This window comes from Girardinichthys multiradiatus, chromosome 20 (assembly GCF_021462225.1).
Source record: "Girardinichthys multiradiatus isolate DD_20200921_A chromosome 20, DD_fGirMul_XY1, whole genome shotgun sequence".
NCBI lineage: Eukaryota > Metazoa > Chordata > Actinopteri > Cyprinodontiformes > Goodeidae > Girardinichthys > Girardinichthys multiradiatus.
Window position 1 is genome coordinate 4,007,269 of NC_061812.1, and position 26,256 is coordinate 4,033,524.

At 40.1% G+C, this 26,256-nt stretch overlaps 2 protein-coding genes and 1 long non-coding RNA gene across 8 annotated transcripts in view; 1 reads left to right on the forward strand and 2 right to left on the reverse strand.

Annotated features, from left to right (window-relative positions):
• The window catches only part of LOC124856956 (nuclear factor 7, ovary-like), a 605,901-nt gene that overhangs the window by 444,218 nt on the left and 135,427 nt on the right, over nt 1-26,256 (reverse strand). The window lies entirely within an intron of this gene.
• raly (RALY heterogeneous nuclear ribonucleoprotein) overlaps nt 1-26,256 on the reverse strand; it is a 100,407-nt gene that overhangs the window by 35,747 nt on the left and 38,404 nt on the right. For all 6 annotated transcript variants that reach the window (XM_047347974.1, XM_047347970.1, XM_047347971.1 and 3 more), the window contains one exon: nt 11,764-12,073. In XM_047347974.1, the coding sequence (XP_047203930.1) occupies nt 11,764-12,019 (256 nt within the window). In that variant the 5' untranslated portion in view covers nt 12,020-12,073. The remainder of the gene's footprint in view (nt 1-11,763; nt 12,074-26,256) is intronic.
• On the forward strand, nt 6,412-9,887 carry LOC124856972. Its single transcript, XR_007035464.1, has 3 exons — nt 6,412-7,727; nt 8,021-8,348; nt 9,650-9,887. It is a non-coding gene; the product is annotated as an uncharacterized LOC124856972 (long non-coding RNA).

The following is a 26,256-nucleotide window of genomic DNA, read 5'->3' on the forward strand; positions in this document are numbered from 1 at the left end:
GTCGATTTTTCCAGTGAGCAACATACACAGCCTGCCTCTCTCACTCCTTCTTGTGTATCAGATGAGAATGAAGATGTGAATCTCTCTGGTCAGCAGCTCACACTTGACTGTGCAGTAGACAATACTGTTCGCACTCAGCACTGGGTCTCTCAGATTCCTCACATGGATTCACCTCATCTGCCTGAAGATCAAGTAGCATCTGCAAACACCGGTGCGACAGATAATATCTGTGAAGATATAGCCAATGATGATTCAGCTTCAACTAAGGACATCCCTCTAAGTGACCCAGTTCCTCATGATGGTATGGGATGTCAGAGTATCCAAGAGTCTATAAGGCCTAACAATTCTAAAACATATGAGCATGAGACAGGTTTTGAAGCTGTTAGGACTAGGACTGGTTGTGTTGTTCGACCTGTCAGTAGGCTTATCCAATCTATGAACACCCAGACATTGCAGACTAAGTTGAGAAATTGGGCGACTTCCTTATTTAGTGTTAACACAGCGTAGTCTATTAGACGTCCCCTCCTGTGAATGTTTCAATGTACTTTCTTTGCTCCATATGCAGGGGTTGGACAATGAAACTGAAACACCTGGTTTTAGACCACAATCATTTATTAGTATGGTGTAGGGCCTCCTTTTGCGGCCAATACAGCATCAATTCATCTTGGGAATGACATAAACAAGTCCTGCACAGTGGTCAGAGGGATTTTAAGCCATTCTTCTTGCAGGATAGTGGCCAGGTCACTACGTGATACTGGTGGAGGGAAATGTTTCCTGACTCGCTTCTCCAAAACACCCCAAAGTGGCTCAATAATATTTAGATCTGGTGACTGTGCAGGCCATGGGAGATGTTCAACTTCACGTTCATTTTCATCAAACCAATCTTTCACCAGTCTTTCTGTGTATATTGGTGCATCGTCATCCTGATACACGGCACCGCCTTCAGGATACAATGTTTGAACCATTGGATGCACATGGTCCTCAAGAATGTTTCGGTAGTCCTTGGCAGTGACGCGCCCATCTAGCACAAGTATTGGGCCAAGGGAATGCCATGATATGGCAGCCCAAACATCACTGATCCATCCCCTTGCTTCACTCTAGGGATGCAACAGTCTGGGTGGTACACTTCTTTGGGGCTTCTCCACACCGTAACTCTCCCGGATGTGGGGAAAACAGTAAAGGTGGACTCATCAGAGAACAATACATGTTTCACATTGTCCACAGCCCAAGATTTGCGCTCCTTGCACCATTGAAACCGACGTTTGGCATTGGCGTGAGTGACTAAAAGTTTGGCTATAGCAGCCCGGCCGTGTATATTGACCCTGTGGAGCTCCTGACGGACAGTTCTGGTGGAAACAGGAGAGTTGAGGTGCACATTTAATTCTGCCGTGATTTGGTCTGCCGTGGTTTTATGTTTTTTGGATACAATCCGGGTTAGCACCCGAACATCCCTTTCAGACAGCTTCCTCTTGCGTCCACAGTTAATCCTGTTGGATGTGGTTCGTCCTTCTTGGTGGTATGCTGACATTACCCTGGATACCGTGGCTCTTGATACATCACAAAGACTTGCTGTCTTGGTCACAGATGCGCCAGCAAGACGTGCACCAACAATTTGTCCTCTTTTGAACTCTGGTATGTCACCCATAATGTTGTGTGCATTTCAATATTTTGAGCAAAACTGTGCTCTTACCCTGCTAATTGAACCTTCACACTCTGCTCTTATTGGTGCAATGTGCAATCAATGAAGACTGGCTACCAGGCACTTTTTATGTCTTCTGTGATGGGTTTGTGATTAGCACTGCACTACCCTCCTGAGTTCTTCATTGAACAGCTTTACAGTTGGTCAGAGCACACTTTGTTGTTGGTGTGTTATTCATTCAATTCGTTGATTATGAGATATGGTGCGACTTATTTGGAATTTTGGGGATGTTATTCTATATGTTTCCTGAATACATTGTGTTTGTCATTTTGACAAATTCAGGAGAGGAGAGTGTAACGGGGTTTTATTTTAACATCACTATTGATGTGAAGTTTGTCAAAATTTGTTTATTTATTCTTCAAATTCATTTTATTTTATCAACAATTTATTTTTTTCCTGACTTTTATTGCTATATACATTTTTTATGTTACTCTTGTCAGTTGGTGGTTACCATAGCAACCAGTAACAGTCAGCTCTTCCCCTTTTTCTGTTGCTGTCTGTTACTGTGGTATGTATTAGGATCAGCTCTTTTCTTAACAAATATGATTTTTTAACATATATTTTAGATCAATTTAATTATATAAATTTTTTCATATTCGATTTTGCCATATTTTGTAAATGTTTTAAACTGTTATTGTAATTCATGTTGTGTATTTCAGCTGTGTTTAATGTTACAACTGCTAACTGTTTTATCAACTGTTCATTTGATTACTCAGTAGTTTGTCTAGAGTTATTTATTGTATTTTATTTAATGTATAGGGGCAGAAGCTGCTGGAGCTGCTAACCACCAACTTGTTTATTTGTCTCTTGTTACGTATGTTTTACTTTTTGAAACAAAGTAACAATTCAGTTGCCAATTGTACGATAGTCTTTGAATGTTAAATATTTGTGTGTACTCTGTTTCTTTTACCACAATATATGTATTCATTGCTAACTGTGTTAAATATAATGTAGAAAATTGATGTAAATTTATGTTAAAACCACTATACGATCACAGTCAGCTCTGCACTTTTTTCTGTTGCTGTCTGTTACTGTGGGGCAGAAGCTGCTGGAGCTGCTAACCACCAACTAGTTTATTTGTCTCTTGTTAGAATAAATACAGAGAACCAGAATGTGTCTGTCGTGAAGTCAACCTGCTGGATCAGAACGAACAAGATGGGTTACATATGCACTCCACACCTTTCAGATTTTTATTTGTAAACCATCATAAATCATTTTCTTTCCACTACAGGATTTTGCATTACTCTGTGTTGGTCGTTATATACAATCTTTACCAACTAATAATGTAATAAAAAGTGACAAAGCAATACAATTTTATTTCTCTCTTGCTCTCGGTGGAAGACGCACGCGTTTTCTCTCCTTCCCTGCTGATCCCTGCTTCTGCTTTTTGTCTGTATTTTTCTCAGAGCCTTGCTTTGCATATCCTCCAAATTTGTAAATTATGGATTTGATCAGCTGGATTCTCAACATAATTGAACAAATTTTTTTCTTTTCAACGGGAAGACAGGGTTAAGGAGACCCTCTTGTCCAAATGAGACGTTCTTCTGGAAACACAATGGATTCTTGGTAGCAGTGGAAGATTGTGTTCCTGACTACGACGTCGGTCGAGGACGTAGAAGATGAGTACATATTTGGACTTTTGATAGCAGGATTTCTGCTTTTTGGAGTTTGTGGTTATCTGGCTTATCGAGTGATTCGCAAAACGTGGGCGGCTGTTCAAAGCTTTCCAAAGCTTCCTGCGATGTTAGATGGAGTCTGTAGAGCGATCAACACTCTGAAATGTTAAGAGAGCAGAATCGCAAGCTGGACACAATTCTTGAACAGAATCGCAGCCTGGCAGCGGTTGGACTCAGAGGTTAAAGGATATAATCTTGGAGAAGTTGTACGCTCCAGATCTGCGGAAAGTACCAGAAATTTGGCTATTTGGATTCGGAATTGAGACATACCAGTAAAACTCTTAAGGTAGTTGGAAATTCACAACTGCCTGAACCACAACATTTATTGTTTTTCTAAATCTGGCTCCCCAATGTGGCCTTGGCAACTTCTGCTAACTGGTTATTGACAAAATATCTCCTGGATGTTATAAAAACACGACGCTCTTCCCCAGCACTCCCCTACCAGCTGTGTGCTGATAGGACCATGCAGCCGATTGATAAAACTTCCACCTCTCTTCTCAAGGACAATGGCGCTTCTATCAGTGTTGACAGTCTAATTCTTACAAACACACTCAGACTTATATATATTCACACCCTCAAGACTCCACCGTACCCTTGCTGAATCTTTACTTATGTGTGTGTTGGTTACCCCTGCTGAGGTTTTTTGTACTGTTTCAGACTCTATTCTAAGAATAGAGACTGAAATATGAATTTTTTTCCTCTTTTCTTACTTTACCTAAATGTGTGATTTCATTACTTTTCATAGATTTTTTGTTTTATCAGAAGGATTACCAGCGAAAACCAAATATTATTAGAAATTTGGACTTTAGCTGCTCTTACACCAATGACCCAGCTTCCGTAGTTAGACTACAATCTACTGTGTAGTTATGCTGCTATAGGGTTAGGCTGCTGGAGGACATAACGACCACTTTCACCCTCTTCGCTACATTCTCACACTACTCTCCAATTTTGCATTATTTGCTGTTATTTCAGCTTTTAACCTTGTTCTCTCTTTTCTCTTCCTAGAAGCTACACCTGGCCTGGCTTTGTGTCTGCCTGTGACACCTTTCTGGAGAGGGGCATCGTCCGAGCTTCTGCTGGCAACAACGTAATGCTCACCTTCTACAGATGATCCACATGGCCCTGTCTTTCAGTATTTAACCCTTTCTCTCTCCTAGACATGGCTACTGACTGAGCTTTTACTGTAACTAACTCTATGTGCTCTCTTTCAGACTCTAACCTTGAAAACTGGCTCAGAGTTTATCTGTTCTTTCTTTCTAGCTGAAACGACTAAAGGAGCTACATCCATTAACATTTACTTTTCCTTCCCATAGAAAGTACTCCTGGATCAGTGCTTCTTTGTTCTTTTTGTGTCTCTGCTCTGTTCTCTCAAACCCCCAGTCGGTCATGGCAGATGGCCGCTCACACTGAGCCTGGTTCTGGTTCTGCTGGAGGTTTCTTCCTGTTAAAAGGGAGTTTTTCCTCTCCACTGTCGCTACATGCATGCTCAGTATGAGGAATTGCTGCAAAGTCAACGCCAGTGACTGTCCACTGTCTCTACATGCTCATCCAGGAGGAGTGAATGCTGCAAGTCACTGACTGGATGCAATCTGCTGGGTTTCCTTTGATAGAAAAACTTTTTATCCAATTTGAATAAATAACTAACTCTGACTGCACTGTTCAATTGTTACGATTAATTGGAATGTATGAACCTGACTGTTGTGAAGTGCCTTAAGACAACATGTGTTGTGAATTGGCGCTATATAAATAAAACTGAATTGAATTGAATTGAATTGACTGTTATTACTTAGTTCAACTTCAGCACCAGTAAAAGCTATATATCATTAGTACCTGAAAATGTGGATTAAATATGTTGTGTACCAGTGATCCAGCTTCACTAGTTAGAATTCAGTGGAATGATGAGATTTTTAGATTTTTCAGAAGGATTCATAGATTTTTAGATTTCTTAGAAGGATTGTAGTATCATTTGATTTGTTTTTCTGTGTCTGTATCTGTTTATTTTCTTTGTGATTGTATTGTAATTGTATGTACAGCGCTTTGAGTGTCTCGTTACTGAAAAGCGCTATATAAATAAACTTACCTTACCTTACAATTGCGAGGCATTTTAACTTCTTTGTGAAGTGTGCGCGTGTTTGAGGTCTGCAGACCAGAACTCTGACAGCAGCAATGTGTGAAAACAGCAGAGGTGAGCTGGGTTGCACGGAGGCAAACACTCACACACACATCTTCATCGAACCAAAAATGATTGACCCTTCTGTTTATGACCCAGAGGATGAAAGTACAAACACACATTGCTCACCTGCTGCTTTGTATGCCTCATTGATGTAGCCTGCTGGGTTGTGCTATTCAGACCGGTCCCTGACTACAGCACACACACTAGAAATAGTCCATTTGTTTCCCAAAGTCACCTTAGGGAAAAACTCAGTTTAGTCCATCTAAATACACTGTATTCTCTCCTGGAAGAGAAATTAAATCTCTTAAGAGATCTTTCAAGGAATTTATAAATCAAACAAAATGTCACAACGTATGCAAAGGTAATTTCCATGCCACCAGAACTGTAGAGAGCTGCTTTAACCTGCTGATGAAGCCACAAATAGCAAGGCATGGCATCATACACAAAATAACCCAGGGAGCAGTCGCCCTGATTTCCAAGTTGAAGTTAAATGTAGACCTCATTTAGACACGAGTCATATCAAACGTATATTGGCACTCTTAATTTAGATGTACAAGGAAAAGGTTCATATCTTTTTCATATTTTTCATTTTCAACCAACACAAATGGAGTAAAATGAAATATCTGCTGGCTGACACTTAAAAATATAAATATACTGATTCTATATTGTCTGGTTCTAGCTGTCTGCAGCTGAACATCAACAAAACTTTGCGAGAGATGTTCTGCTGGTGGCAACAGGGAGCTGAGAGCTCAAACAGTCTTATTACGCCTCACAGGATGCAGCACCAGGTGGTAGATCAGGCTTAGATTTCTACGTGTTTGGGGACAGATTTAGATAATCATTTATGTTTGAAGGGGCGGACCAACAATAAAAAAGCCGCCAAGCAATATATGATTTTCCCCTGGAGAGAGCAAAAGAAATCTCAGACAAGACATTCCAACAGCAGTGCATCGCTGAATGATTAAATCAGCAATTATACTGAATATGGCTGCTTGCTACATGCCCCTTACTGTGAACAAAAATGAATTCACATTTGATCAAGGCTGCATGTTTGCTTGCTGGCATCAGTCGAGTTAAGCTATTATCGTTAAAGTCTTGCAGAGAAATCGGAATGGGAAGTCCATCATAAAAGAGCGTTATCACCCCCTGAATCCATCTTTTCAGGCTCCTCCATTATGCGGTCATATCTGAGCAGACGCTTTCAGCTAAAAAAAAGAACATATGGAAACTTTGTGAAAACCATGTTGAATAAGGCTGAACATATTGCTGGTATGCTTTTAACCTAACATAGCATCCGTCTCTGTTTTAGCCTGTGTTTGTGTTGAAGACTCAAAGTTTCCTGGTGTTGTGTTTTAATTTTTTTCTCATGTTTGTTTCGTTAAAAAAAAAAAGGATTTTGCTGACTTTGGTTACACTGAGAAATTTTCTGAAAGTTCTTTGTAAGATCTGACGTCATCACGTGTGACATCCTGAACAAACAGAAAGACAACATGGATTCACTTTGTTGCATTATTTTACTGCTTGTTTTTATTCCATTCTGACATTATTGTTAAGCTGCTTGTTGCTGATTTTATTTAGTTGCATATTTCTCATTTCTACAGGTACTCCTGCTTCATGTTAACCGCCTACTCTGTGTTAGCACAACGGAGGATGGTTATCAGTCTGAGAAGATGACTTCCACTGAAACAGATTATATGGCTGATAGTGTTGCAGCTCCCGTGTGAATGAGCAGAAAAGGCGGATAAAAAGCGATACTTGACCGAGGCCCTGTCCATATCAACGAGACTCTTTTTACAGCATTGTAGCATTTAGGACAGAATATTTACTGATATATATCTAGTATTTGCTGTTGGATGTACTGTTAAAATGAACAATCTCTGCCAAATTTACCATCTGTGTAAGAGCAAAAACAAAACCAATTTATTTGTATACCATGCTAAATAAATTCAGACAGTAAGAGGTTACAGTAGAAATATAAAAACACAACAGTTTAAGATTTAAAACCCAGGCATTGTTTAATGGATTTGCATTGTTGGTTTCTTAAGACAGAGTGAAAAGCTTCAGTGAAACAAGTTGGAGGGCGGTCCAAGCAGAGGGAGCAGAGAAGCTGAAGGCTTTCTTTCCTGTTTCAGTTTGAGCAAGAGGAGCGGAGAAATACAAAATGTCATTTGATCATAAGGTATAATGGCTTTCGGTTCTCATGAAGAGAAGCATGAATAAGTTAGAACCAAGCCAATAAGAGCCATGTAAACCACAGTCAACCAGTGCGTTTATCGCCTTAGTGGTGGGTGAGACAGCTACAACCAGGGATAAATCTCAGAGCACAGTGGCAAGGCAACTGGTTAAAGCACACCAATACGCAACATCACTATAATAAAGTACAAGCAAAATGATCTCCGGGGGAACAGATGAAATTGAAAGAATCATTACTTTGGATTTTTCAGCATTTAAAACCAGTTTCACTTGTTCCAGACAAATCTGCACTGCGTCAACCTCTGCACTACTTTCCTGAAGTGAAGAGGATCAGAGCTGCTTTGATCAGAGCTGGAAAACTGAGGAGGAACAGATGGGCTGGTCCCACCAAGCACAGCCAGGTGTGATCAGAGGACTTCTCAGCAAACTGCTTCAAACAAGAAACCTCTGAATTCACCAGAGAAATGATGTCAGAGGTCAGATATCTGACAGATGAAGAAGAAAGTTGAAGCAGAGTCTAAAGCCTCGCTGTTCAGAGCATCTGATGGGAAAAGATCTCCAATAAAAGATTGTTTTTGCTGTTGCTAAACGGATCAAGGCTCAGCAGGTAAGAACACTTCCTTGTTGCAAAAGATCATTTAGAGACCCACAGTTATTGTTAAAAATAAAAAATTTGAAATTGTTATTATTATTAAAATAAGATAAATTACACGTGCATACGATATATTTAAATAAATGTTTCTCTAAAGATTCTGATATAAAATTAAAAAATGACACCAGGTAGTGTCTTCAGATCTTGAATCATCCCTTGTGTCTGCTGCTATGTACTGTAACCCTCGATTTACACTGCATCTGCTCTGGTCCGGTCCGGCCCAGTTTGCTGCGAAGCCTGGAGGAGCTCCAAGAACCATAAACAGATTGCTCAATAAAAGCCAGTGATAAATGCAGTAGTAAGTCCAAAACAAGTAACTCTGCTGAAGTTAAACCAGTTAAACTGCTTCATGTTTCGTTTTATGCATCCTGATATTTTCATGTTTGGTTCTACAATGGATGAGTTCACTGAGTGCAGAGAAGCTGTATTTGTTGCTTCATTTGGTGGATTTCATGTTTAATTGCTCGGTTTCTAATACCTTAGTTAACCCAGTAACTGATCTAATTGATCTAATTTCAACAGCTGATAATATATACACAGATAAATATGAATATATATGTGTATTTATTAATGTAGCGACATCTAGCCCGTCTTTAGTGAATTATTTTGATCCAGATGTTGTGCTGGTTCTGTTTCCTGGTGGTCCGGTATCATTCATGCAGATTGACTCTGGCGGTGCTCCGGCGTCTGGTAACAATAGACTCTGGTTGAATTAGATGGCTGTCCGCAGGCCGCAGCGCTGGTGCTCTATCTGATAAAAGCTGACTTTGTTCTCCTGACTGTGCTGATAGTGACTGAAATATATCTAAATATCAGATTCTTTGCTGCTGTCTGCGTTGCTGCCATTGTAGCAGCAGTCAGTTTGTGTGATGGGGTTCCCCTCTGGCATCATAAAAGAGCACAAAGGAGTAATCTGGAAGTGCCTTTTTAGTGAGATTTATGACCATATAGCTCAACAACTGTTCATTTCATTGGCATGAATTTACTTTTTAAAATATTTTATCAAGTTTCCTCTCCATAAATGTAATTGGATTTATCATGAAAATTTGACAGGCACTTAAAAGTCTCTTGTTTGTAATGGTACTGTGATTTTGCTTTCTGTCTAAGGTACCTTAAGATAAACTGTTAGACAACCTGTGCGATCTAGAGCTGCACAAACAAAACCTGAGTTGTACTTAATTGAAAATCCCACGAAGAGACACAAACTTTTTTAATTATACTGTTTTCCTTCATTTCCATTTCTACCGTGTGCACAGACCCTGAACCAACAGATCCTGTTACAGAAATGAGTCCACAGCTCTGCAGAGACCGAGCCTAAACCAGTCGACTTCTTCCCACCAGCATCCTGACAGCTCTCCTCACGCTATGCTGGGATAGGGGCAGATGGAGGAAAACACTCCAGCAGCTTAAAAGCCCATTCAGCTTAACTCAAATTTCCCCTTGGATATGATACCGCATCGTGATAGCAAAGGGAATGTGGGAAAGATAGTGTAATTAAAATCTTTTGCAGAAAATTGATAAATTGGAGTTTCCTGTCTTCTGTGTAGTAATGCCAGGACTGCAAGGTCAAAAGACAAAAGTATTTAAGATATTTAGTAGCTTTCACTGTAAATCAAAGCAATTAAGTCTTTTCCAAAGATATACACAAACAACCGCTGGGGCATTTCTTTAGCTCAATGCTGGGTTTATAACATTAGTTGGGCAGGTTTAAAGGTAGCTGTGTTAAACATTGTGCTCCTGCGTGGTAGCGGTGTGTCATTAATCCTTCCACTGCTGCGCAGTTTTCAGCTTTGCTTGATCAGAAATGTGTCTTTCCTGAGTCTCTGCCTTCATTAAACTTAACATTCTGACTTTGACCAACCACTTACGGGCATTTTCTTACCTGTAGTTAGTTTACTTTGCTCTGAATCAGTTGATGAGTTTGTCAACTTGTAATTTTTTTCAATGATTCTGTTTCTTTTCACACAGATAAAACTCCAAGACAACCAAAACCTGTCACTACAAACCATGTGAGAACGTTCAGTCTGTTTATGGGTCAGATATGTCCAGTACCCAGAAAAATACTAGTATTTTAAAAAAATACTAGTATTTTTCTTGGTACTATTTCAGGCAAAATTATATGAGAAGAATACTGATTGATTTTGAAAAGGTGCCTTTACCAAAAAGAAGCACAGCCATTGTTTCTCGGTTTGTTTACTCTACCACATCCCACAATTGTCTTGATTGTAGGTTTGAGGTAAGACCAAAGTGCAGAGGAGAACTCCAGGACACAGAGTATGAAGGTAAGATTGTGTTTTAATGCTTGCCCAACAGAATCCAGACAGCTGGGTTACATGACCAGGACACCAGACCAGACACCACAGCAAATCACTGTAACGTGACTCACAGAACTTAACACAACAAGGAACCAGCGGCGAACAATGGAAACTAAAGAGCTTCAATACAAACAGGGAAAGCAGGGTGAACCAATGAATAGAGGGACCAGGTAATCAGTGGAACTACAGTAGGAACAGGTGTGGGTCAGACTGCAGGTAGACAGAGGACGTAAAACCAATTAACAAGTCAAAAACACAGAACTATGGGCAAACTAAGGCCCAGACCAGGAGAAATAAACACAAACTCAAAATACAGACACTGGCTGAATATAACAGCATTGCAACACAAACCTGGCTATGTAAAGGCCTTAGGATCAGGCTTTTAGCGTACACCTGGTAGCTGCATCGGATCGAGATCGGATCAAGTTCACACAATAAACAAACCACTCTTGAGTTCGGTTGGAACCGTGGTCTCCGTGCCGTTGTTTCGGTCCACACCCTAACCGCACCAAGGAGGGAAATGGACCAGAGATTGTTTAAAGGGGACTCAGTTGGTAAAACACCCTCAGTGAAAATACATGAGCAATATTTTATGCAATGTAATAATTTGAGTGCGAATTTTGTTATCAAAATTCATTTGTTGACAATAAAAGTCTCATTAGACATTATTTGTTTGTAACCATTTTTTTTATTTTTAATGCAGAATAAAGTAAAAGTTAAACTAAATCAATGCAGCACAGTGGAATAGTTTCGAGCACTGTGGCTTGGGTTTAAATCCCAGCCGGGCCTTTCTGTCTGGAGTTTGCATGTCAGTATGTGTGCAGGACCGGCACCAATTCTTGACTAGTGGGGACATTTTGTGTTGAATCAACCCAGGCCTAGATATATGCGTATTTGAGCCAGGACTGGTTTAGCATAAGAACCCAAACTGGGTTTTGTACAGCCCAGTGTTAGCCTCTATCTTTCGCTGAACATTTTGTATTGTTCCTGTCAACACTGCTGTGTGCACTATTTCTGTACCAAGAGATCTTAATTCACACAACTAGTTCACTCACCCAGCATTTGTCCTGCGAGCACCCTGCCGTTCTCCCCAACAACAGCCCCTCGTGCATGCCTCTCACTGGCATACTGGACAAAGGCAAAGCCTTTGTGCACGGAGCAGCCCAGCACTCGGCCATACTTGGAAAAGATGCTCTCCACATCCGATTTCTTCACCACTGCTGTGTTTAGGTTGCCAATAAACACCCGGGAGTTGATGGACTTGGGGTCTGTCTTGTTTGTCACATTACTGGTCTGGACTTTCAGCGACATGCTGGGGAGGTGGATGTCTTCGGTCGCAGATGAACGTGTCAGGAGTCAAGGAGGCTGAAAGAGAGAAAATACCTGCTGTTAGTCACAGCAGACTGACAGTGGGAGTAAATGTACAGCCAATGTACACACAAGCACAGGAGCTTGGTATTCATGACTGGTACAAAATTAGCAAACCAGCTGGGAACGTCCTAATGGGCAGAAATATTTGGTTAGACATGCAATACTGAAGGGTCTTTTTATGATGTAAGGTTCTGACCCGTCTGTTCACAGATGATACTATGAGACACATTTAAAACCAACAAAAACACCAACTTAAAACATAAGTTTTCAGCCTCAAAACTCAGATTAGCTGAACAACAATTCTGTCAAGTGCAACAGAACAAAATAAATCAAAAACTCTGTGACTCATCTGGTGTTAGAGGGCCGGCCATGAAACTGTAGTGCAAAATGAGTTAGATTTTACAATTGATGTAAAAGAACAAACCTACTGCTGCAGAAATCGGAATTTTTCTTGCTTTGTTTGTCCTTCTGTAACTATTATTACCAAAAACAATGGTATTCATTTATTGGTTTTCCATTATTTGTTGCCCTTTATTTTGTTGTTCCCTTTTGTTTATTTCTGTTATAGTTGAATTACTGGGACTTTAAAATATATATTTCTTGTAATAATATATTTCTTTATTGGTGAATGATTTACTTTTAATATTTTAATATTTATTGCACCATTTCTATTTTTATATTTTTTCATATTTGCAGTCTCAGTCTTCTGTAATTCTATGCACAGTCTGCTGTTTTTCTGCACATTATCCTGCAAGACCTAAAGCATCATATTTTCTTTGCCACTTATTTCATTCAATAAAAGATAAGCCACTAGCACATTTTATCCAGCATAAATTAATAAATAAATTATATTGAACGCTACAAGAGTAGCAGAGAAAGTGTCCACGTTAAACCTGAAAAACATATTAACCTTTGATAATTATCCTTTGAAGGATGGTAGATTCCATCACAGAAGAAATATAATATTGCATCATTGAATTGTAGGTGGAACAGGTACAGGAGGAAAAACCCAGACATTCCTCTCACCGGTCTCCCACTCATTCTGGGGGACCCCAAGGCATTCCCAGGCCAGAAGGACTATAAAGTCCCTGCAGCGTAATCTGGGTCTGCCCAAGGGTCTCCGCCCTGTGGGACACTTCCAAATGGAGCTGCCCAGGATCATATTCAGATTCAAACAACTGTATTAATCCCAATGAGCAATTTATTTGGAGCCTAGCAGTTCACACATTCACCTCTAACATGCATCTGCTAACCAAAAACATTATCTGAACAAAAACACAGTATAAGTACCACAAGAAAAGCACACACACAACAAACAACAATAAATCATTTGGCTGATCATTTTCTTTACTTTTCCAGCCACCTGTTTCTCCCATAGAGAACTGATGTTTCTTGGATGTGGTCCAATAATTTTGGAGCAAACAGGGTTTGATCAGAGACCAGAACCTCCTCAACTGACTCCTTCTTTGCAGAGGAGTAGCGACTCTACTTATAGCTCCAGGATCTTGTTCTTTTGGTAATGATCTATTATCTCGTGACCGTAGGTGAGAGTCGGATTTTAGACAGACTAGTAAATATAGAGCGTTGCTTTTTGGCTCAGTGGTTACAGACTGGGGCAACCTTCATTATCAAGCAGATGAACCTCGAATCTGTCAGTCTATCTCCTGCTCCATCCTACCATCACTCTTCACCAACATACCTAAACTCCGCTGAGGGCAAAGACCGACCCCCAACCTGGAGGGAGAAATTCTCCAACCATTTCTGGTTGAGAGCCTCAGACACAGAGGAGCTGACTCCCATCCTGGCTGCTTCCCACTCGGCTGCAAACCACTCCAATGCACACTCAAGAAGTATAGCATATTGTATCTTTCATTTGTCTGACAACCATTTTATGAAGTTAAGTTGATGAACAATTCCTGGTTCTGTTACAACCAAACATACATCTTTGTCATAACATTCCAACAAAAAGAAATCAACAAAGAAGAGCAAAGACAGCATATGACTGGAGAAAAGTGACAACTAAAAAAATCAGAAAGACGAAGTTATAAGTAGAAATTTAACAAAGAAATGTTGAGTCATAGGAGGAGAAATAAAGCATAGAGACAGGAGGGGATCCAGGTTAAAAAAGTAAGATGGCTCCAGAGCAGGAGAAGATAAGGGTGATGGAAAGCAGCATACCGTGGAGGAGAGAAAGGGCAAGCCAGGAGGACTGACAAATGTTGAGGACAAAGAGATAAAGAACAGCAAAGTAAAAATGATGGAGTTGGAGCTGCCAGAGAACAGGTACCTATGTCCAGCAGTCTACAGGCAGGTCGTCGGTCCATCTCAGGGCAACACGCACAGGACAAACAACCATGCACACACTATGATTATGTCTGCGTGGTTGTGTTTCTATCTCTCAAACTGTCATTACTGAAAGAATCCTTGTAGAAACCTCTCAACTTTTAAAACCAGCAGCAAAAAGAACAGAGCTACATGATACCTTTTCTCACTGCAAATTATGGAATCAGCACAAAAACTTAAAATACTAAATAAGACTCGACTCGACTCAAGTCTACACGGTTTGGTTCGTTTTCAGTTACAATTGAGTGCCACCTAAACGTGACCTGGATTGTCAAAGCATAGCCTCACGGTCCAAAAAAGTAACATGAGGTGAGGTGGGCTCACTTGGAACTGCATCCAACCAGGTTCTAAATTATTAACGGTTTCATGGAACCGTTACTAAAGGAAAGGCCTAAAAAAGCGAGCAGAGCCATGCCGAACCGTGCTGACTAGGGACCAGTGGAAAAGAGAGACACCCCATTTAGTTCAGAGCCATGCTGCATAGGTAAATAAACACTTTTCACCCATTTCAGAGAGGAGCTGAATGTGACACAGACCTGGAAAATCAGAACAAAGGGAGAAACCACATTGGTTAGTCTTGTTGCAGCATTATTGAGCATTAGAGGTAATTAATATCTGATATTCATGTAGAAACTCTTGGTTCATTTGTGTAACAAGCGATACTAGTTTAGCACATTTCCTGACTAGTACAATTACTGCTCCAACTAGTTGACAAAAGTAGTACTAGTAGTACCAAACACTGTCATTGCTGTTACCAAGTCATTTATTGGATGACTAGTTTTTACTTCTGCTTGAGTAAAAATATACTGAAGTACTGCTACTCTTACTCAAGTCCAGTTTTTGGTCAATCTACCCACCTCTGTATACAACATGCAAGATTCAGTGTTTTTAAGCATTTCTGCTTTTCTTCAATAATGTCCAACTGCTTCAGGCTGGTTTTGGTGGTTCCATTTAGAAATGTTGCTCCAAGTGATGATTTGCATTCAAGCAACATTTTGTGTTTGGCTGTTTCTTGTTTCTTCATGACTCTTGTGTTCAAATAAGCATAATTGCTTTTCCCAGTAGTTCTGGCCTTGACCTCTCCATGACCTTGGAGGAGATTATTTACCATCACATTCCAGAGAGCAGGGTGGGAGAAAGACAATGTGGTCCGCTTCCAAAGTCTCATTGGTATTCCTTTACAGAGGAGTGGGTGCTAGATTAATCGGATCGGACTGACACGGTATGACACTCTGGAGATGCTGTTCGCATGTCACATTTTTGCTGTGCACTACATTTATTTCCCTGGTGTTTAAAATGTACCTGAATCCTAAAACTTATTAAAAATCCACGCACATGTTCATTAGAAATATACGCGTAATTCTTTTAAAGCCCTGTTTCGAACACATCGTCCATCCATGTTGTCCAGCATCCTCACTCCCATGCATGTACACAGAAAAACATCGCTGGAGGTGACAGGTGTGGAAAAAAGATGAGCCCGGATCTGTGAAGGGCATGGTGCATAGCTGAAGAGTTGAGCTGGAAGCCTTCCGAGGGAGGCTGTTGGCTGAGCGAGCGTGCACACATGCACAGCTCACCTCGCTGCTCTTACAAATCCACATGGAAATACAGACTGGAATAAAGTCAATATCATGAAGCCACGTATCAAGACCAGATGGAGGGAAGCAGGTGAATGAAAATGACAAATACCCATGGCCCGAGTACTCACCCTTGCAGGGCTGGACAGGTAGACTGCTGGACAGTCAGACTAACAGAAGTATTTCAAGATTTACTAAAATTACAGACCATGCAAATTAATGTGCATTCATTCCATCATGTAAATGTGCAGGATTGGTATTCATCTACAGTCAGAGGTTGATGTAAAAAATGTATTCGCTACAAAAAGCACCCAGCAAAGTACATCTAATTAAAGGCTAATGGTTTGTTTTCATCCTATTTTTGAGAAATCTAGTTTTTTTGCAAACCTGTTGAAATTGTGCAGTGATTAGAAGTTAGAAATAAACTAAACGAGTGCATCATACATGAGTTCAGTGTTTTGACTAAATATTAAAATCACATGGAAAAAATTCATAGATAACGATCTATTCATTTTGTCCCCCAGAATATTCTGCTCTCTTCGCCTCGAGGAGGAAATGCATCTTCTAGACGTCCTTTTTGGTGTCCGAATATCTGCTGCCATATAAGCCACCATGAAAAGCCTTTCATCACGATATTGCACCGGAAACATGAGACAGCTGTGATGTGTGTTTAACATTACAAAGGAAGTCATTCTTAATGATTTCCTTAAAACAAATCAGTTCTTTGATTATTGCTTCACAATCAGAAGAAATCTGCAATGAAAATCATCCAAAGGGAGCTTTCTGTGCTTTTTGAAGAAGTCACTGACCAACGGGTTTTAATTAAGAGTGCCAATAACTGTCTGCTTTTGGAGAATTTTGTCAATTCCCATTGTTTATTTGACAATCATTAAAAATAACTTAATCTGGGAGGAAACAGAAGATTTAAACTTTTAGGGCATAGCTCTTTTTCATACAGAAAAAAAGTCACAAAAATGACTTTAATGGTGGCTTGGGGAGTGCTGTGTTTTCATCCATGTGTGTGTTTGCTGCTGCAAACACACACATGGATGAACAACTTAGCATCAATGCCCTCCTCTTTGCTCTAAATGTAAGGTAAACTGAAGACCCATGCCCGACCATCTTACTGATAAATTATGGCACCTGTGCACCTATTTTTGCTGTTACTGCAGCAGTCAGTGGGGAAGGTACAGTAGAAACAAACAGAGCAATGAAGCTGCAGCTTAATGTATTCTGTCTTCTCTAACTTTGCTCTCTGGTCATCTTACACGTAAGGAAAAACTACATTTCAGGCTTATTTTGGTTTCTGATAAATCAAGACAACAGGTGAAAGAGAGCAGCTTTTCAAACACATCAAAGTTTGGTAGTTTGGTAAAACTTTGTCATAGTTTTACTTTTTATTTTCCACCGCTGCATATTGAGATCCAGATGTACTCCATGAAAAGACCACTGCCAAGTGAAGACATCTCTGTATAAAACATTTAGTTTGATGGTTAAGGAATGAAAAACTTCTGTTTTTATGGCTAAATTTCAGATGTTGTCACCCAGCACAGTTGTGTAAGAGGCTGGAACAATGAGTGGACGTACAGACCGGTCCCCTTTCAGGAGGAACACCGTTTATTGTCACAGAGTGAGCTACATCCAAGTCATTTTTTCCAATTAAAACTGCTTTGTTTAGGTCATTTTCTCTTATTGAACAACTGTGGTTGAATGGAACTGCACTAAGTACGTTTAAAAGTGACCCAGCATTATCAGAGGACAGGCCACTGCAGATAAAACTAAGTGCAAAAAACAAAAGGGGTTATATGAGTATCAATAGAGAAGGATTGTGACAGAATGAGGTGTTTAATGGTGATACCTTCATGCCTGAGAGCTCACAGTTTACCTCCAGCTTTGTCTCCATGGACTCTTCCATCCCCACTCTGTCCCCACAGCCTCCACAGGTTGCCTATAAATCATTGCCATGCAGGCCACCAAGCAGTAATAGAGACAGATAGTCCCTCTTAGACCTCATTAATGAGCTGTTGTTGCTGGAATCAGGACAGCCGATGGAGAGATCGATACCACATTGTTTTCTTTTGTGCATTCTCTGCAGGCTCGACATCGGTTCAACGCCGGTTCAGCTGGGTAATTACCAGGAGGCTGAAATTACTGGATCAACGCTTCAATAAATAAGAAGGTGAACTTATCCTGGTCCAGTTTGAGTCCAGTGGAGGGAAACTGGCTGAAGCCCAGCTTTGGTTCTGATTTAAGACTTTGTCACTTTGTTTTAACACTCTTAGTTTTCTTTGTAGAAGATATTTGGTTGTGTTGACGTATGTAAAAGAGAAAAGAACAAAAAGGTTTTCACTGAGGAAATATTGAGAGTCAACAAACGTCTAAGGCAACATTTAGTTTGGAAGAAAAGCTCAATCAGTGTTATCCACCAATGTTGTCAAAGGTTTGACTGACAACATATATGAATTTGCAGTTAATTAAACAAACGAAAAAAACCAATGTTTGTTAATTTATATTTTTAAACCTTGCGATGTGATTGGCTCAGGAGGCATCAGTTAAGAGAACTTATATGATGTAATGTTGGAAGCAAAGAAAACTGTTCATTTAAATCTCTGGGTGTAAAACAATCCCCTGAGATTGGAGCAATAAAATGAAACATTTATTGAAGCTCCGTTTTCTGCATTCTGGTCTATTTTGATGTACACTGGTCCAACCTATAGAGCTCCTGGTGGAAGTCAACAGCGATGGCGGGCTTGTGGGTGTTGATTCAGGTGGTGTGTGGATCCCTAACACTACAAGTCAACCTTCTTCAGCAGGAACAGGGACACTGGTCAGAGATGACGAGAAGATGGATGGAGCTAAATACTGGAGAATCCTGGAGGAAAATCCTGTTAGATGCTGCAGATGTTTTCTGTTTCTGGGTTCCAGGTCTTCTGTTGGTTGAGCATTTTATTTGTGTTCTCTTTTTTGTGTCTACTGTTTTCTAGATTCTAGTTTATCTCTGTTTAGTTGCTGTTATTCACATCAGATTTCCCCGTCTCTGTTCTCTGGTCTTCTCCTCTTCAGCCGCTCTCTCTGGTTGATCTACCACATGCCTCTTGCTCTGCTCATCATCTCAGAATATTTTCCCCTTTGGTTCCTTCAGCCACTGCTGGGTTATTCTGTTGTGTGCCCCACATCCCTGGCTCCTGGTTTCTAGTATTTTTCCATCTGTTCTGCCTCTCACCTTGCCTGCATTTTGGTCCTCCACAGCCAACAGCTGGTGTTTGCTTAATATATGTCACTGCTGCTCTTCTGGATGTCTGGCAACAGTGCCTCATTTTTGCAATTGGACGTCAGTTACAACATGAACACACCTTGAGAGAAATTCACTGTGTATATTAAAGGTTTCTGCACCTCCACCATCAGTAGTTGAGAAAACACCATCAGTATTTTCATCAGCTTGTGATAAGAGGATGCAGTTGAAGGTGTTTTCTGTACAGAGCGCCAAACGCCACAATGCCACATATAAATTTTAACCAGGCACAGCTGACTGATGTTTCTTTGGCCCGCTCCTTAGTAATCGTGCACATCTTGAAAAGACTGTCGTTATTCTGACTAATTTTATTGCTACAGAGTCTAAAGCGAAGGGTGTGGGACTAAAGTCCTCATGTAAAAGAGTGACTCAACTCTTTTGATTAGAATTTTCTGCCATTCCTCGCTACATTAATGATGTCCTAAATTCTGACAGCAGTTGTATGAGGAGAACAACCCAATGTGACGATAAAGACCTTATGATAATAACTTAAATCCCAAGAGAATTGTATTTAATTTTTTAAAACTGTTGTTTCTACGTTTTTTATCCTTCATGTAAATGTTCGTCCTGTCCATTGTGAGCCTGCATATGGTGCTTCTTCTCTACCACTGAGCCACATACATCCACCTTTCCCTTGCTCCTCTGTTCTTTTTCCAGATCCTCTTTCCTTACTGCTTTCTTCATCATTTCTCCTCTTGGATGTCCATGCTCTTCCCTTTTTCAACCATTTTCTGTTTCACTCATCCCAACATTTCCCCTTTTTTTGCTTTTCATGTCTTCTCTTCCCATTTCTTTTCATCTCCACATTTTCTTTTCTCTTTTTTAAATTTTTTTCTTTCCTCCGGTTTCATCATCATCATCATCATTGTCCCCTATTTTCTTCCTCCTCTCTGTCTGCACTTTTCCATCACAGAGTTTCCTTCCTTGTTCTCCAGATGATGAACGGCTGGTTGCTCCACTCATCCATCTACTGGGCAGCATCATCTATCTATCTCTGCGTGCCCACACCACACCACACACACACACACACACACACACACACACACACCTCTCATAAAAAGGGAGCAAACAAACACAAAGCAGTATAAAATCCACAGAGAAAAAGATGATGTGCAATTTAAATGGGTTAGCCATGAATGCACACACACACACACATCCACACACACACACACACACACACACACACACACACACACACACACACACACACACACACACACACACACACACACACACACACACACACACACACACACACACACACACCTCTCATAAAAAGGGAGCAAACAAACACAAAGCAGTATAAAATCCACAGAGAAAAAGATGATGTGTAATTTAAATGGGTTAGCCATGAACGAACACACACACACACACACACACACACACACACACACACACACACACACATCCTAAGGCTATGTCAGTACCGCTTCTGATTAAAGAGCCTCTATAGGAAATCAATACCTCCTTCACTACAGCCCTGCTTCTCCCTCCCACCTCCAACTCCTTTTCTTTCCATCTTTCCTCCACCACCTCACCAGTATATCCCAGCTTTACTGATAAACAACACATGGAAGCACAGAGAATTCAATGATGACAAGCAATAACTGACCCAACACAAAATGCTCTCGAAACAAAAAGTGTGTTCTCTGAATTATACTTCAGATTTTTCTTAAACCGTCCTCTTTATCAGAGGATCAATGTACATTTATTCAGGAAAGACATGTTTAAAGTGGCTCTGCTGACTTAAAGGGTCTCTCTTCCATTAGTAGGGACTGCTATATAATGTAAACTGCACCATGAAAACAAACAGTGCTTATGTTTCCCAGTACAAAACCCTTTACCTTGCCAAGTTTTCCTGTTTCCTAAAGAGGAACTTTAGAGCTGGGAGGTATCCATGCTGTATTTGTTCAAAAAAAGCATTTGAGTTTACCTGTCAGTGGTCATAATGTTATGGCTGATCAGTACTTGATGCCTTGACTTGACACTTTCCTGTTTCCTGTCTTCTGATTGGGGGGGAGCTTTTCTCCAATCTTATTTCAGCAAACGTGTTCACAGCTGCAAAGTGTGAAGGAATCTAGAGTTTCTTTCTGATTTCTTTTATTTTTACTGTTAATTTTAAGTATTTGTGCTTTAATGGGATGCATTTTATGTGTAAATGTTAAAATGCTAAGTGTGCAGGTGTTTTTCAGGTGTTGATTCCAAACTGAAACTGATGGATGCAGATCTGCAGGAAACGCTGATGTTATTTCTCCTTGTTTTAAAATGTGTTTCATTACAGCTGATAGAAACTCGATTTGACTCACAACCAAACAACCTGCTGCCTGAAACTCAATATTCTTTTCTATTCTGCAAAATGAAAAATGCTAGAAAAGTTATAAAATGACTCCTGTCCTTCCTTAAGAGCTGTTTTTCCACTATATTAACCATAACATTATTGTTCATCTAACTTCCGGATGGAGAAGTTCGATAAATGGAGATAACAAGAAGAGTTTTCTTTTATTTTTAAACTGCCATTTACCATGCAGTTATTACTAAATACCTTAAATTATAAGTACCAAAATAAGGAGTCTCTCTCTCCCAGCTGTTGTTTCTGGTTTGCCCGAAAATGTAATTTAATGTAATTATGGTAGTTTGAACACTGTGCTGGCAGCGTTTAGCCACAATATTCTCTGTAAAAACTGAAGTCAGTTTATTCCAGAGATCTTTAGATTATTTTATTACTTTCGTGTTCAACCTGTGCCCTTTAACCATGATGCATAAAATAGTTTATAATCTTCATCAACTCATGAATAACTACCATGATTCTGAACTAGCCGATCTGGCACAAAAACACTCAACTTAGGGTTTATTCTACCTTTAAAATCTACGAGACATTAAAAACCTCTGCTGGATGGATGGATGGATTCCACTGTCTTATAGTTTTTTCTTTCCATTGAAACACCAGTATTGTATTCACTGTAAACATAAGAAAGTGCATCCTCTCCAAATTCTGCAGTTTTACTTACTTTGCACACATGTCAGGGTTTTAGGGTGTATTTAGTTTTCCTCAAAACTTTCTGTTTTGTCTTCAACTTTGTGAAATAAATAGTGACATGATGGGGGGACTGACTTTCTGTCTCGTAAACAAGAGCTGGAGGTTAGAGGTAAGGGAGGAGCAGTACTGGGTGCCTTCTCCATACAGCTGGAGGAAACTCTGCTTTCTCCAGAACTCTCTCTGACTTCTAATAAAATGTAAAATAAAGGCAATTTAGTTTGTTTAATGAAAGCCAATATATTGACTCGTTCTACAGGGAAACCCTTGGTTGTCTGTGGTTTTGTGGTCATTAAGTGGACATAATGACCACTTTTCCTCACTATGCTAAATTCTTCTACTACTCTCCAATTTTACATTATTTGTTGTTAACTTTTAACTTTATGTTCTCTCTATGTTCTTTTTCTTCCTAGCTAGACCTTGCCTGGCTCTGTGTTTAGCTGTGACAGCTTCCTGGAGGGGGTATCGGCTGAGCTACTACTGCCACTAACCTTTTACTTTTCTTTGGCATAGAAAGTACTCCTGGATCAGTGCTTCTGTCTTCTTTTTGTGTCTCTGTTCTGTTCTCTCAAACCCCCAGTCGACCGCTCACACTGAGCCTGGTTCTGGTTCTGCTGGAGGTTTCTTCCTGTTAAAAGGGAGTTTTTCCTCTCCACTGTCGCTACATGCATGCTCAGTATGAGGGATTGCTGCAAAGTCAACGCCAGTGACTGTCCACTGTCTCTACATGCTCATCCAGGAGGAGTGAATGCTGCAAGTCACTGACTGGATACAATCTGCTGGGTTTCCTTAGATAGAAAAACTAATTTGAATAATAAACTGAATTTCACTGCACTGTTTGATAATTAGGATCAACTGGAATGGATGTACCTGACTTTGAATCTGTCTGTATGATGGATTGAATTGACTTTATTTTTTTAAAGTGCCTTGAGACAACATGTGTTGTGAATTGGCGCTATATAGATAAACAAATTTAAATTGTACATCTGAGGTTTTGTTTAAATTATTGGAACCTGGTAAAAGTCTGATTATTTATACATAAAAATTGTCAAAGGGTGGACTTTATATTCTACCTAATGACACATAAATACCAGGAGATTTAAAAGGTTCTAATTTAAATACTTCTTCCATCAAACTGCATTTAGGCACTCAGCTTGATTCCCATGATGCACTCAGATATTCATCCATCAATACTGCACGAGTACAGTTTAGACTCAATCTATTTACCTACATTTAGAAATGGCTCCTTCAAAGGCCTGGTCCTATACTGACTCGATCCCAATTAGGTTCTGAATCTTGCATCCACTGGGGCTGAACCCACGCTAAGACTTCCCGTCTCTCCTATAGATCCGTGCTGCTGTAAGTGAATTGTCATCGGCATTAAAATCCTTCAGAGTGCCTTCTAACCAATTCAAACCAGAGGCTGAATGGTGGTGGTTCTGAGCTCATCAGCTGATGCTTATTCACATCAGTCAAGCACCACAGACATTTCATTCCAATAATCTTTAATGTCTTTTGGTTTTCATGTGAGCTGCTTTGACAGAAACATGTGCAGGATGACCCTGAGGCTTTGTGATCATGTCAGCAGCATGAAATCACCGAGTTACTAAAAAGCCTACAAATTAAACACTTGACAATTCTCAATTTGTTTCAGTAACTGCAAGTGTGAGAAACTGAAATGCAATCAGACATAACCAAACATAGAGACTGATCGCTCATGCAAGCTGTTAGATTTAACCAACAAACACACTTTAACCACATGTGCAAAATACATCTCAGAAGCTGCTTGCAGACCTGCTCTACCTCGTCTACGGTGTTTAGATTTTGAAAATAAAAACAAGCTTGTTTTAATATGAAAAATTTTAAATTCTCTTTTTTACTGTTTCCAAAAGAAAAGACTTCCTGTTCTGGACAGAAAAAGGCCCCAGAGATGAGATGGTTAGACCTAGCTGTCAGGATCTGGGTTTGTGTGTGTTTGTGTTTTGGTGTTGCTACATCTGCTCATTCTCAGGTGGTGCTGGAGCCCTCAGGTGTTCTGGGTGACAGGTGTGACTTGTTCCACTGATTGCCAGGAGGAGTACTTAAGCAGGAGGCTGCCAGCACTTCATTGTGAGAGTGTTTTGCCACAGTGGTACAAACTTGAGCCACACTCCAAGTTATGCTTCGTACTTCGACCTCGTTTAACGTTGTTTTTTGCTTCTCTGCAGATTTTGAAAGCCTAAGCTTTGGATCTATGTCACTGAGGTTTCTGGACTACTTTTCTGAAAGTTACTCTGGATGATTGAGCCTGTCTTCGTTCTGAGGATTCCTATCCTGAGATCTACCTTCATTTGATTTCGTATCAAGCTGGCAGCTTCCTGTCCTCTTTGTCTCCTGAGCCAAGTCATAAGTGTACCCTGTCCACCCTCCAACATAAACCACTGCACAGCAAACTTGTTTCCTGTAACCTGAGCTCCACAGAACAACACCAAGTGAACTCTCTACGGATAAACCTGCTTTAGACCTGGATCCTGAATCTCATTCCCTCTGGCGACCTGACCATCATAACCCAGTAAGCCGATCTCAGAATAAAAATAACTATTTGCTCTTAGTTTCATTTTTCCCTCCGTTACCCGTACTCATCCATTCTCTTCACTTCTCTCCTTACAGTGAGATATTTCCTCCGTTCCTGACTATATCTTCAATAAACAATCTTTATTTTACTTCCTCCTCCTCAGTATTCTCTGTATGTGGGTCTGAGCTATTTCGAACAAAATGACACTAGCAGTGTTGTACATATTCACCCCTCACAACAACTAGTTTAAAAATGGTTCACACATTTAAAAATAAAGTCATTAATGTTCAAAATTAACCACAGAAATGTTCTGAGCTCACTTTACCCTCCAAATGTGAAACTGTTCATTGCATCTATCAGTTTTAGAGCACCTTTGTCATTCATTTGCATCCAACATGTGTGATGAAACAGTTCTTGCAATGTGCTAATTTACATTTAAAAGGTAAAAATGAATATTGATAAATTCCCAATGAAGCTGATAACATTCATAAACTGTCTATTTATGCTTGTGTTTCTTTATAAGACACTTTTAACTGTGGTGACTTTCAAAAAAACTGCAAGTCTTAAGTAATCAGGTTACAAAATCTCCACGAACACAAATAAAATATTTCAGTTTCTCCTTGCAGCATCATTCTGGTTTACCTGCTGAGGATGAGACTGTCTCGCCACTCTTTGGCAGGGACAACCGGCCCTTGGCTTCATCTGATGGTTAATGCACAGCTGGTTAAACCGAGGAGAGAAGCACATATTAAATAATCAGCCTGGCAGAGCACCAGAAACCACGTCTGAGTGTGATAACGGTCACTCTTTTCTCATGAAGCAGCTCCTTTTGACCTGAAAACTCTGTTTACAGCAGTTCAGACAATAAGCAGCCATGCTAAAATCATATGTGACTCTGGTCGGAGGCAAAGCCATCTTTAAACCAAGATCTAAATAATCAAAAGTATTAGAGCTGTATTGTTGATTATCCTTCTTTGTGAAAACTAACTATGCGATACTGAAGTCATTACTTAGTTGTACTAATAAAATAGACCAAGCTTTCTTCTGATTGTGAATTGCAAAGCATGCAAAGAGATGATTATAAGACGCAGATCACACACTATATTTATGTTTCACTTCCTTGAACTTTTTTAGCCAAGTCCAAATGGGTCTCCGGGAAAGAGAGGTTTGGGATTTCTTCCCTTCACCTTCGGCATTGCAGCCGGTACTGATCCATTCTTCATCAGGGCAACAAGTCGATACAGTGAAATGAATGGAGAAACATTTGGCCAAAAAACAAATTGATTTTCTTGACAACCTTTCCCTTCCACACAGTTTACCTGTGGATATTTTTTCCTTTTGCACTTTGCTCTCAGAGTAAACGCTGTTCCAGAAGAG